We start from the raw sequence: 13,746 nt of genomic DNA, 5'->3' as shown, positions 1-13,746 counted from the left end.
TCAGTGTTTGGGATAAACTATTTCCTAAGTATGTTTGATTATATTAGTAAAGAGCAAAAGAGAGTTAAAAAGGGTACATGTACCATATTAAGGGATTTGGAAACCTGAGACAAATTAGACCTTTTTTGTGAATGAGCAAGTTTAAGTGAATTCTAGGATTTATTGATTGACAGATAAATATTAATTCATTTAAAGCAAATGTTAATATTTAGCTTGGGAACAATACTAATGTATAACATAAAAATAGAGTATAATATGTAGTCTGAGTGATTTAAATAGAAGTAATTGGCCCCTGATTTTAAATGCTTTATTTATATCTTTTAATATTTTAAACCAGAGATTAAAGATGTGAGAAAAAAGTTTCTCCTCTTAAAAATAATACAGCTTTTAAAGATAATAGTTTATCTTATTTATGGCTGTGTTTAGAGATGTCAGGATTCTTGGGGAAATAGAATCACAGTGGTTTGAGAGAGCTTCTTCTCAACTAATCCTGAATTAAAAGTTTGGTATGTATAAAATTTACCTGGGGGATGTTAGCATTGGACTCTTATTAGTTTTCAGTTTCATTTGAAAAGAAAAACTGCCTCACATTCTGCATTTGGTACTCAACCAGTGCAATTTTAATTGCTGAAATAAAAATCAGGAAAACAGTAATTTCTTGTGAGTCTGACTGCTTGTTTGCACAGGAACCTGAAGGACTTTGGCTGAAGTGTAGGTCACACTTTAAGAGAGAGATTTGTAACAGTTTGAACTATTTGGTAAAACTAGGAATATCAAACTTATAATATGTTCACTTGAAGCTCCTTGGTTTGACACATTTCACTTTATTGATTACCCCTCTTGAAATCCATTTTCCTTAAACTTTTTTAGAAAGTAACTGTTTATCTTTCATTCAGTTGGAACTGCCTAGCAATGTGTTTGTTTCTTTCAATAACTTTGAAAACATCATTCCAGTTGCTATTTTATAACTGTTTCCTGAAATTTTGGAAGTGATTTTAGAATGATGTCTAGTGCTTGCTTTGTTATTTATTTCTTGAATTTGCCTGAGTGAGTGCCACCCCAGCATCAAAGAGTACAAACCGTATGTACATTGTCAGAGACTCAAGTAAAGGGGTCCACAATAAATATTTTGAAGTTGGCATCAGAAATATACTTTCTAAGGGTTTCAATGGTTTATTCAAACTTATCTTGGCTTCTTTTATAAAGGAGGGGTGGTGTAATAGGCTGCTATCTGTATATGTTGCTGTCTTTGCTCATGACTCATTCCTATAGAGTAATTAAGTTACAAAGATAGTGTCAGAGTGAGTAGTGTAAGAAAAGAAACAAACTGCATTCTTGAAAATCACACATATTAAAACACAGCAACTACTGTTCGAGCTCCTGAGCTGTATCGTAAAAGAGTGCTTGTGATTTCTGTGGGAATGTTCAAAAGTGAGGCAAATAGTTGGAGATGGGACATCATGGCACCACTATTTTATACATAATGAATTTATGCTGTGCACTGAGATCTACAAAAGCATCTGAGGGCCAGCCTACCTGGTATGTGTGGAATGCCGATCTAAGAGGCAACTGGTATTTGATGTAGTTAAGACAACAGATGTTTATTAATTGTGTCCTGTGTGCAGAGTGCAGTGCTAGGTCATGTGGAGAATACAAAAAAAAGTTCAAAACATTGTCCTTTTTTGAAGGAAGTGGACCGGGTGTTTAAGCATTTGTTACCAAGTGTCAGAAAATGTGTAGATGCTTTACATATATTAATTTAATACTTAAAAGTCTTGTCAGATAGGGCTTATTATCCCTACTTTACAGAGGAGGAAACCAAAGCTTAGAGTTAAGTAATTTGCCCAATGTCAAGGTGGCACGAGATTGAAGTCTAAATCTGTCTTGCTTCAGGGCCCATATTCATTAATTCAGTAAACATTTATTGTGCACATCCTATATCCCTAAACTACATCAACTTCTAGGGGTTTCTACCCTAAAGGAGTTTAGTAATGTGATACTGTGATAACAGTGCTGTGGGAGGACTGCCTGCATGGTTAAACATTAATACAGGACACTGTGTGTTCTGCACATAGTGAAAAGCTGGGCAACCAAACCTAAAAATATATTCGAATCACCAAGTGAGCCTTAAAAATGCAGATTCATGGGTTTCATCCCAGACCTACTACATTGTAATCTCTGGGGTTGAGACCCAGGTAGCTGTATTTTTTTAAAGCTTCTCAGGTGAAAGATGACAGACAAGTACTGTACTATTAAGAAAAAGAGAGTAATTGTCATGGACTTAAAATCTCAAAGATTCTTTAAACAGGGAGAAACCTTAAGATGAGCCTTTTGAGATTAACATTTGATTGAATAGAAGGAAAAGAAAGGAATGTCATGATGAAAATGGCATTTAGAAAGATTAACCTGGCTGTTGTAGGAAGGTTGGATTTTAATTTGGATGGCTTTTTATGTGTCAGAGAATAGCTGCAAAACCCTGGAAGCCTTTAGATTTTCTTTTGAACAGAACCTTCAAAGTCACTGTATCATATTCATTGATTTCAGGTGATCTGACTGATTGAGATACACATACACACACACACACACATGCACACACACACGCACATTTTTTTCCTTAAAGGTTGTTCATCTTAAAGGGATAGGTTCGCCTTGATGTAGCAACTTAGAGAAACAGAAATGGGTTTAACTTTCTAAAGATTGATGTCGTTTCGGCCTCTCAGTAGTGTCTAGTCAAAATCTGAGCTATTATAAAATCTGACAAAATATTCTCTACTTTGCCCATCTGTGCACTTGTGCATGTGTGTACATACACACACACACACACAGAGTTGTCATTTTATCAGCATGGAAAAAGGACGACTGAGGTTTTTTCATTCTTTGACAATCTGATGAATGCCATGAACCCTCTTTTGGAAAAATACATATACACATAATTTTTATGTCATTTTAGACCTTTACTAGTCCTTTAATGCCCACCCAGTGCCTCCTTAGGACCCATTGATTCCTGCTAAGAGCCCCTGTAATAGAGTTCTTGGGTTTTTCTTGTCCTTAGGCCATAGCACTAAGCACACGGTAGGTAGTCAGTCTATTGAAGAGTGAGTGAGTGAGTGAAAGTGACAGGGGAAAAAAATATGAAATCTCGGAGTCTGGAATGATAACCTCAGTGATCTCTCTTGGAGTTACTTTTTCCCAACCTTTTAGTTCTGGAGTAAAGGAGGCAAAAGAGGAGGTAGTGAAGGCAAAGGGGGATCGTTTGTTTTCCTCTGTATAGTCTGACTGAACCCAAATAAGGCCTCTCTAGGTTCATAAGTAGGATAAAGAATCATACCAATAGGACCCTTCTCGGAACGCAGATAAGCTGTTTGGCTGCAGACGTTATTAATGCTAATGGGTCTGCTGCTAAGGAGTGTGAAAAGGCAAAGGATACTTAGAATAAGTTACTTATCAGTGGATTTGGTTTTGTGTGCTCTGTGCCTAAAATTTGTGGTACTGAGCAGATCCTTGATGCATTTAAAATAATACAGGCTCTTGTGTTCATGAATTGGAGTACTCACTGTGGTTAATACCCATGTTCTTCCCAAGTTGAACTATGTATTCAGTGTAATCCCAAAGAGAATCCCAGCAGGGTTTTATGCGTATGTGTGTGTGGAAACTGACAGACATTCTAAAGTTTATGGAAATGGAAAAGACCTAAAATACTCAAGACAATCTTGAAGAAGTTGAACAAAGTTGGAGATTCACACTTGAAACATGTGAAGCTATAATAATCAAGGCAGCACAAGGACAGAAAAATAGATTAATGGAACAGAGTCTATAAACTGAGATACACATACATGTCCACCTGATTTACAAGACAGGTGCCACTGCAATCCAGAGGTAAATGGATAGCCATTTCAATAAACAGGAATCAGGGACTTTCCTGGCAGTCCAGTGGTTAAGACTTCACCTTCCAATGCAGGGGGTGTGGGTTCAATCCCTGGTTGGGGATCTAAGATCCCGCATGCCTTGTGCCCAAAAAAACAAAACATAAAACAGAAGCACTATTGTAACAAATTCAATAAAGACTTAGGAATCAATTAGATATCCATATGAAAAAAATCTACTTCTTGACATATACATAAATTAATTCAAAATGGACCATAGACTTAAATATGAAAAGTAAAATAACAAAGCTTCTGGAATAAAACATAGGAAAATGTCTTCATGACTTTGAAATAAGCAAAGATTTCTCAACTAGACAAGTAAAGCATTGACCTTTTTTTAAAAAAAGTGTTAAACAGGACACCATTAACATTAACATTAAAAATTAATGCTCATCAGAAGTTTAAGAGAATGAAAAGACAGACCTCAGGCATTATCCAACAGAAAACTTGTTTCCAGAATATATTATGTGATAGAACAAGTTTTTAAATAAATATTTAGCATTTGAGGAAAACCATTAGAAATAAATATTTTACTTGACATTTTTCAGACTGTATATTCTGTATCTAAACATCATATATCTTATAAAGAACTTCTACAAATCAAGAATTTTTGCCCATCAGTAAAAGACTTAATCAAGAATTTCACATAAAAGGATAACCAAATGGCTAATAAGCATATGACAAATTGCTCAAAGTCGTTAGTCATCAGAGAAATGTAAATTAAGACTAGTGAGATACTACTATATACTCACCAGAATAGCTTAAATAAAAGACTGACAATACCCAGTGTTGACAAGGATGCAAATCAGCCGAAACTCATCATTGCTGGTGAGAATGTAAATTCCTAAAACCACTTAGGAAACCTGGCAGTTGCTGCTAAAGCTTAAATATACACCTGCCCAATGACCCAGCAGTTGTACTCTTTGGTATACTCAAGACAAATGACTGCATATATCTACCAAAGGACATGTACAAAAATGTTCATAGAAACTTTATCATGATACCATTTGGAAGCAACCCAAAAGTTTGCCAGCAGTACTCTGGATGAATACATTGTGTTAGTTCATATAATGGTATACTACACATCAATTAAAAGGATGAGGATCCACACATGGGTGTATCTCACAGGTGTAACAGTAAATGAAAGAAGCCATATACAAAGGTCTTCACTCATTATGATTCAATTTGTATAAAGTTCAAGGACAGGCAAAAGGAGTCTATGGTGATGGAAATGAGAATAATCGTCACCTCTGAGCAGAGATGGGTTTTGACTGGAAAGGAGCAAGGGGGGCCTTGAAATCCTTAATTTCTTGATCTGGATTTTAGCCATGGAGTAAATATTTATCTTGATATACACTTTGTATGTAAAAATTAATCAGATTATACGCTTAGGATTTGTATACTTTATTTTATATCTTACAACTCTATAAAAAATAGTAATAGTCGCTACTTGAAAGAACTTGAAATCTATACCGGTGGGGGTGGTGGTGAGAGAATGGGGAGGTGGGAGCTCCTTTGCTTAATTATGGGAATGCACTCTACAAACAGTTAAATTTTTAGTCTTTACATTTAGGATTGCGATTATTCACAGCAATTGTTTTTTTGATAAAGGATTAACTAAAAAAAACACTAAGCCGGGCTTCCCTGGTGGCGCAGTGGTTAAGAATCTGCCTGCCAATGAAGGGGACACGGGTTCGAGCCCTGGTCTGGGAAGATCCCACGTGCCGTGGAGCAACTGGGCCCGTGAGCCACACCTACTGAGCCTGCGCGTCTGGAGCCTGTGCTCCGCAACAAGAAAGGCTGCGACAGTGAGAGGCCCCGCGCACCGCGATGAAGAGTGGTCCCCGCTCTCCGCAACTAGAGAAAGCCCTCGCACAGAAATGAAGACCCAACACTGCCAAATAAATAAATAAATAAATTTATTTAAAAAAAAAAAAAGGACACTAAGCCATTAACTCATCATGTAGCCAATTGATAGTGAATCTTCTAACATCACAGAGGTTAAAATTCTAGAAAGCAGCTACTGAATGAGCTTTTGTCCAACTCTTTAAGATTTGAGAAGTATGCTGAGACACTGGTAATGACTATTATTTAAGGATGTAGCTTTAGTTCATTTTTTAATTAAACAAGTCTGCTTGCTTTTTTTTGTATTTGAGATCCTCTGACGAGTCTGTGGTGTTTTGGGATACTTTGACTCTTTACAAGTCAAAGTCTTTACAAGGGTCCTCCTATTTACATCATAAGGCTAATCTCATGTACTTTATTCCCACAGATAGTAGAGGGGTTATAGAAGGACTTGGGCTCTTTAAATAGTGAGTCAGGCATGAAGTCTGGAGTTTGAAACTCTGCTACTATTCCTTCTCACTTGCTCATTTACACCACTTCTGAGATTCATGGATCATCTCTAATGGTCTAAGCACTGTTTTTTGCCACCTAGAAACACTGTGGAATGCCATCATCTGATAAACATTTTGAGGTGGTAGAAAGAACAGGAGTATAAGACAACAGCCATTTCAAAAATTCCAGGCAGAGTTTAAAATACTGTACCTTCGAAGCTAAGAATCACAGCTAAATGCTTTGGTGCAAATGTCTAACCCTGTTTTATACAGCTTTTCTACAAAAAGCCTCATCAAATTTGGAGTAAGAAAGCCTCATTCTTCTCTATCAAGGTTTAAAATGTATGGTTGTCACTTTCCTTTAGATAACCTCTAATTATAGCAGATAGATTTGAAGTGTAAAATAGCTTTGTCTAATGGACGCTGTCACTCATTGCATTCTGTTTTCCCCCAAGACAGGATGTATGTTGTTCAGATACAGAGCTTAGAGTCCAAAAGATGTCAAGTAAAACATTAATTTTTAACTGCCTTCCACAGGCATCAAATATTCATGTTAAAATTTTTTCTATCACATAATGAGAAATGAATTTATGTGAATTTGTGACACTAGCTAATTATAGGTTTTTAAAAATATAGAAATGAAATAATTTATCTTTCATATGATAAAAGTTATTCTTTGAAGGAACTGGAAAATCTGTTATTTATATTTATACGAAGAGTCTAAGTATAAACATTTTAATTCAGAAAGGAAATATAGATATTCTTTATAAAACATCTAAACTATTTTAAAACCTTTATATTTAACTGGTTTTAAAGTGAGTGAAAGCTTTTTCAATACAGGAGGTTTTAGTTTAATTAAAAATTTTGAAGTGACAAACTCTTGGCTGAAAAAAGAATAACCTTTAAAATGAACAAGGTTCCTTCCATACATAAATTGCAAGGGGAAAAGAGAAAGAAATGGAAGAGAAATCTGTAGGTAAAACTTGAAAGACATAAATCAACCATAATATATAAATCTTCTTCAGCTCCTGATTTAGATTAACAAACTTTTTTTAAAAAAAGAAAATTAGAAATTTGAGCACTGGATATTTGATGGTATTGAAAAATGGTAAATTTTCAGATTTGATAATTGTACTTTTTTAAAGTTTTTATCTTTTAGAGATATTTACTGATGTATAGCTGAAATAAGTCTTGTATTTTCTTCAAAATTGTATAGGGAGTGTGGAGGGCATAGATGAAGCAAGAATGGTCATGTGTAGATAACTGCTAAGGCCAGGTCTTGATTACATGTGTATTCTTTATACTATTCTGCCCACTTTTATATGTTTGAAATTCTCCATTATAAAAAATGTTTTTTCTTAAAAAACTAAGCTCAGAAAATTTGAACTTGTACTACACAGTTTATTTCCTGTTAAATAATTTCTTCTATATCCTTTGAGCCTGGTATTTCTCATTAGCAAGATAGATTCAGATTCTTAGGTGTGACATCATAGATGGGGCTTAAAAGAGTAGATAAACAGCTGGTAGGGAAAGAAGGCCTATTTGTTGTGTTTCGATGGCAGAAGTTACATTGGTAGTGTGCTGCTTTTATAAAGGACTTGAATTTCAGATGCCTTAAAGTCTTTTTTTCCTACCCTAGTGACTTCTTTTTTTGTACTTGGAATAAGATCCAAAACATTTACCATAATTTAAAGAGACTTGGTGTGATATAACCCTGCCTTTCTCTTCTGTTTTATCCTAGTCTATTTTCTTCCCACCCACTATGTTCCATAAGCACTGGCATTTCTGTTTCTAGAATCTGCCTGGTTCTTTCTGCCTCAGTGCCTTTACATTGCCTGACCAACACGTATTCACCCTTCAACTCTTAGAGTAGTTTTGCTTCAGGGAAGCTCTTTCTCCCACTCCTCTTTACTTTTTCCCTTCATAATAATAAATGTCACAATTATATTTTTGTGTAACTATTTGTTTAATGCCTTCCTCTCCCGTGGTCTCCAGAACAAGGATGATTATCAGTTTTATTCATCAGCTTTCCCCGAGAGCCTCCCACAGTACCTGCCAGATAGAATGCACTTAGTAAACATTTTTTGAACAGAGGAGTAAAGGAATGAATGGTAGATATGGCTCCTCATGCTCTTAGAGCAACACTGATTATTAAAAGTCTGCTTGCTTTTTTTTGTATTTGAGATCCTCTGACGAGGGCATTTCTTTCCAGCACTCTCCTGTGCAGGGGTTCTGGTAGCATGTAGTATAACCCAATTGCCTCTCTCATATTGGCGTAAGTAAAATTGTCTTTGATAGTGATTTTACAAAACCTGTCTTAATGTTTTAGACCATGTTTCTTGATTGATAAATTTTGTTAATCTCAGTGTTCAGTTGTAGCCAAGCCTAAAATCATTAATGAGTTAATAGTTTTTTTTGTATTTATGTCATATTTTGTTTCTTTTTTGTTTCTCTAAATTTGGCTTTTTTTTTTTTTCCTTTTCCCAGGTACTCTCTGCCCTTGACATACTCCAACCTCCACACATTGACTATTTTGAAGAAATGTATCCTAACCAGGGAATGTGAAAGAAGGGAGCAATTTTTTATTAATTTGTTCTTCTAGCATCTTCTGGGGTTCATGCCTTGAAGTGTATTAAATCTCATCCTTGCAGAAGTGGTTGAGTACCTGGAACCAGGTAATTTTGAAATCCCCAGTATCTGACAGAGCACAACATTATCAATATATCCTGAGTGGTGATACCACAAAACAAGACTTCTGAACAGATATTTCATTTAATCCCCACAGCCTTGTGAGATGGGTATTGCTATTCCCATTTTGCTGGTGAAAACATTGAGGCAGCTGTGTTATAGTAGAACTCAATAAAGTGCTCTTATCACTATACAACAACTGCCAATCAGTCAAGAAGGTAATACTGCCCTTTTATCCACCACTTGGGGTAAGGTGAAAATTAAAGAGAGCTCTTGAATACCATAACTCTTGGTGATATTTTATCCCACCAGTTCTTTGTGGAACTAATCCCTTTGTGCAGTAAAGGGTTAACTCAGTGGACTTGGGGTGCTCCACCCCTGTATATTCCAAAGAAGAGACTGGCCCTTGACCAGCTCCTGGCCGATAGAGTGTCTTTGTATACCTCTTGGTATACAAAAATGAGATCTTGGGCCAGGCCAGATGGTTCTGACACACGCCTTTTTTTTTTTTTTTTTTTTTTTGCGGTACGCGGGCCTCTCACTGCTGTGGCCTCTCCCGTTGCAGAGCACAGGCTCCGGACTCGCAGGCTCAGCGGCCATGGCTCACAGGCCCAGCTGCTCTGCAGCATGTGGGATCTTCCCGGACCAGGGCACGAACCCGCGTCCCCTGCATCGGCAGGCGGACTCTCAACCACTGCACCACCAGGGAAGCCCTACACATGTTTTTTTTTAAAGTATAAAATTAATCTAAGAATAGAAGGATTGAGAAAGTTCTTTTCTCCTCAGCTATAGGTCAGTGGTAGCAACTGAGGTGAGAGCATTAAGGATTCCATTTCTTAGACTTCCTGAAGATTACCTGGCTCCTCACTGAAGAAAAGAAGGAAGCTGGTAAGATGGGGGCAGTACTTGTTTCATTCAGCAGAAGCAACTTTCTACACCTGGCCAGGAGCCACTTTCTTTATCCTTTTTGTTGGTGGGAAGGGCATCCACATACTTGAAGGTGTTCCTCTGAGTGGGTCATACTGTCTCTGCCTCTTTGGAAATTAAGAAATTTTCTTTATTAAATAAGAATTTTACTGGATTTACAGGTATGTCAGGGGTCCCCAACATCACCCTTAGGGTTGATGATTCAGTGAAAGGACTCAAGGACCCAGGAAAGCTATTCTACTCACAATTACAGTTTATTACAACAAAAGGATATCGATTAAAATCAGCAAAGGAAAAAGGTACGTAAGGCAGAGTCCAAGAGAAACCAGACACAAAGTTCCAGTTGTCCTCTCCCAGTGGAATTGCACAGAGTTTAATTCTCCCAGCAACAGTGTATGACAACACAGGTAAATGTTATTGACCAGGGCAGCTCACCTGAGCCTTGGTGTCCAGGGCTTTTATTGGAGGTCAGTGAGCCTTAGGGACTGACCTTAGCAACTCAGCCTTCAGCCCTCCTCCCTTCTCCTCACCCAGAGGTTGAACTAATACAGCTGGGGCCCCAGGTGAACAAAAACAGGTGTTCACCATAAATCACATTGTTAGCATAAGCCATCTGGTATGGCCAAAGCATCAGGTATACTAAGACAATCATATGAGGCAGGATATTGCAAGAGTTCAGAGGTTATTTCCCAGGAGCCAGTCGGGGGCCAGTCCTAAAGGCTTTTGGAATGTGTAGGTTTGGGGCAACCCAGATCTGCTGAGTTAACCCTTTACTGCACTTAGGCCATCTGTGGGGAAAGAATGTTTTCATGTAATTGGTGAATATGAGTATTTTAAACAAATGTCAAATATTTTTAGATTTTCTTCACTGAACTTAGCTAATTCATTATATCCATGTCTGTCTTATACTTCAAGCATGAATTGTTTACATCAGGCATTAATTTTTTGTACTTGGGTTTGTCATTCCTTTAAAAACCCTATGTGTGCTTTTATAAGCTAGGAGTTCTCAATCGCTTATTATTATAGGCCATAACTTGAGTCTGGGAGATCCTGGATTCATTATTATTTCAAATACTTGCAGAGCAGAGGAAATTTTAGCATAGTTATGGTTTAAAACCATGAGTGGTTGGTAGCTGATTTCAGCACATTTCATTAGCTAGCAGAATGTTTCTATGAAATTCTTTCCCTAAAATTGTTCATGAATGTTTAAATTAAAAGCCTTTGTCATAAAATATTCATGGAACCCCTAGTACACCATTTACTTACATGTTTTACTTTTTTATTTAATTATTTACCTTCAGGTTAAAAGATTGACACCTGTGCTTTCACAGTAATTAGCTGGCTACAGATGGAAAAACCTTCAAACCTAAACCCCAGTATTCTTTTTTTCTGTTATATAATTTTTAGCTATATGTAGAATGATACACAGAAAAAAGGTGTTTTCCAGTGGTGGTGCCATTTGGAAAGCACCAAATCCTGTTAACATAAAAAAGAATTAAACCTATAGCTTCTACAGGGTTATAAAGACTTTTTAGGAAGGCATGGTTTAGCTTGGGAAACAGAATACTAAAATTTTGTGTTTTACAACAGCTATTAAATGGAAATGTAAGAAATGCCTTAGTTATTACATATATGCTCTGCCTGATTCTTCTAATATTCTAAATAGAAAGTTTTCTGTGTCCTATGCTTTTTAATACAAATAAATTTGTTGTAGTCAAAGCAAAAAAAGTTTTCCCCTCAGTTTCCCTCTGAAAAATAAGAAAACTTACTACCTACAGCACAAAAATATGGAGGATTAATAGGATCTCAAGTTACTGTTTGATTTCAACTTAGCATATTATCCCTCTGTGCCAGCAGCTCCCGCTATAGTATCTCAAAATCATGGCATACACATTACACATTGTTTCAGACAGTGCTTTTTTCAAGTTGGAGGATTTTAGAATGGATAATATTTTGAATTTTAAATATATGATCTTGGAATTGTGCTTTGAAGAAACTATTTTTGAGGTCTGTTTGAGGCTCTTGTTTTAGGTAAGTTCTGTGTACACATATAGCTATTCATCTAATAGATGTTCTAATATTTAGTCAATAAAGGAGTCAGTTTATAGAGTCAAAAATATATATCATATTATTTAAGTTGTAAAGGGAAAGAAATAATCTTTAGTAATCTTCCATTGAACATACAGTACCATATCATTACACTTTTTTCTAAGACTAGAAAATTGGGATGTTACATTGCATATGTAAGTTTTTGCAAATAGTATTTTAAACCAGGTCTTTTTTAAACTAATTGAATAGTTAATATCATTTTCGAAAATCTGAGGTCTATGAACATTTTGATGTAATCAAGTGTCACAATCACAATAAGTATCAACATGGGTATCACATAGTTAATCATATGTTTTCCCCTAAAACTGTAATAAAAATGATTATATCAGTGCTCACCAAAGATTTAGCTTGGGTTTTGAAAGACCATGCATCTTTAGATATTTCCTTAAGCAACTTTTAAAAAGACAGTGATTATAACTGTTTACAAATCTTCCTACAGGGTTCAACAGATGAGTCAGGTATGGAAAGAGCAATAAATTCTACTATGACCTCTGTATCTTTTAGCTTTTGTGTTTTCATAGTTTTAAAATCTAATATATACACCTAGAAAATATATTCTTTAATAATTAAGAAAGATTATATTTTTTCTGAATTGAGCTTTCAGCTTGTTAAAGGATTACATTATTCATTTTGCACTTTGAGTTCCTATTTGGAAATGTGTATGAAAGCAGTTTGGCATTTAATTACTTTGAGCCTACTGAAATTTCATCCAAGAGAAACAAGTTTCTAATTGTTTGATTGGAAAACATTTCTTATCATGCTTCCATCAGGATTCTGGACTCTGTAACATAAACAGGCCCCTTCCCAGAAAGTACTAGATGCCGACTGGATTAGAAATTAAAATTTGGCTTGCTTTGGGAAAAGCTTCTTTTTAACTTGAAACATAGTCTTAGCATTTTATGGAGAAGAATATGGATGGTACAGGTCTTCTGTGCTAGAAACAATTACAACCTAAAACCAATGGAAACAAGAAGTCTAACAGGATGACTATATATCCCAGTTTGCCAGGACTCCTGGATTTTACCTGATGTCCTGGTATAAGTACTAAATAAGTTTCTCCTTTCACTTTCAGAAATGTCCGTTTGAATAATAGGTTTAGCTTGTGCAGGCAGTGTTTAAACAGGAATTTCTTGTCGTAAAGGCAGTGAGGGAACCTACACATCCAGTTCAGCCAGTTAAAGTCCTTGGTAGGCAATAATGTAATGCTATCACTTAAACTACTCCCAAATGCAGTAGTTTACTTGATAGTGTTAGTATACTATATTTTATATACACAATATGTAATTCCCTAGTGCTATGAAACAGCTCTATAACCCTCAGGGAATCTTAGGAGCCAGTGAAAAGCTAAGAACAAACAAAATAAAATGTGTATATGCATATATAAGTACACTCTTTCTGCAACAACAGTACCAGCAAGGACCAGAAATCTACATTTTAGGAGTTTTGAAGATTCCCATATTGTTAGAATTTCCTCTTCATTTATTTGATAAGCATAAGCATCAACTATGTTCCTAGAACCAGGAATTTTTTTCTGTTTTGCTCACTGTTGTATTCCCAGCACTTAGAACAGTGCCTAACATATAGTAGGTGCTAAATAAATAAGATAGTCTCTGCCTTTCAAGTTTGTAATCTAGTGGGGGATACAATCATGTAAGTAATAATTATAATATAGGTTGGAAAGTATAGTGATAGAAAAAAATCTACATATCCTGAGAGTGTTGAGGATCTGATTTTTTACTCTTTCTCATTTTAGTTTCCAAGCT

General features: G+C 36.0%; 1 protein-coding gene across 2 annotated transcripts in view; it reads left to right on the top strand.

Annotated features, from left to right (window-relative positions):
* The window catches only part of NLK (nemo like kinase), a 147,701-nt gene that overhangs the window by 87,281 nt on the left and 46,674 nt on the right, over positions 1-13,746 (top strand). For both annotated transcript variants that reach the window (XR_009530416.1, XM_060082243.1), the window contains exon 3: positions 8,747-8,802. Coding sequence is in view for 1 of the 2 variants with exons in the window: in XM_060082243.1 (XP_059938226.1) it covers positions 8,747-8,802 (56 nt within the window). In the remaining variant the exon portion in view is untranslated. The remainder of the gene's footprint in view (positions 1-8,746; positions 8,803-13,746) is intronic.

The sequence above is a fragment of the Mesoplodon densirostris genome, chromosome 18 (assembly GCF_025265405.1).
Source record: "Mesoplodon densirostris isolate mMesDen1 chromosome 18, mMesDen1 primary haplotype, whole genome shotgun sequence".
In the NCBI taxonomy this organism is placed as follows: Eukaryota; Metazoa; Chordata; class Mammalia; order Artiodactyla; family Ziphiidae; genus Mesoplodon; species Mesoplodon densirostris.
This window is presented reverse-complemented; position numbering and strand designations above follow the sequence as displayed.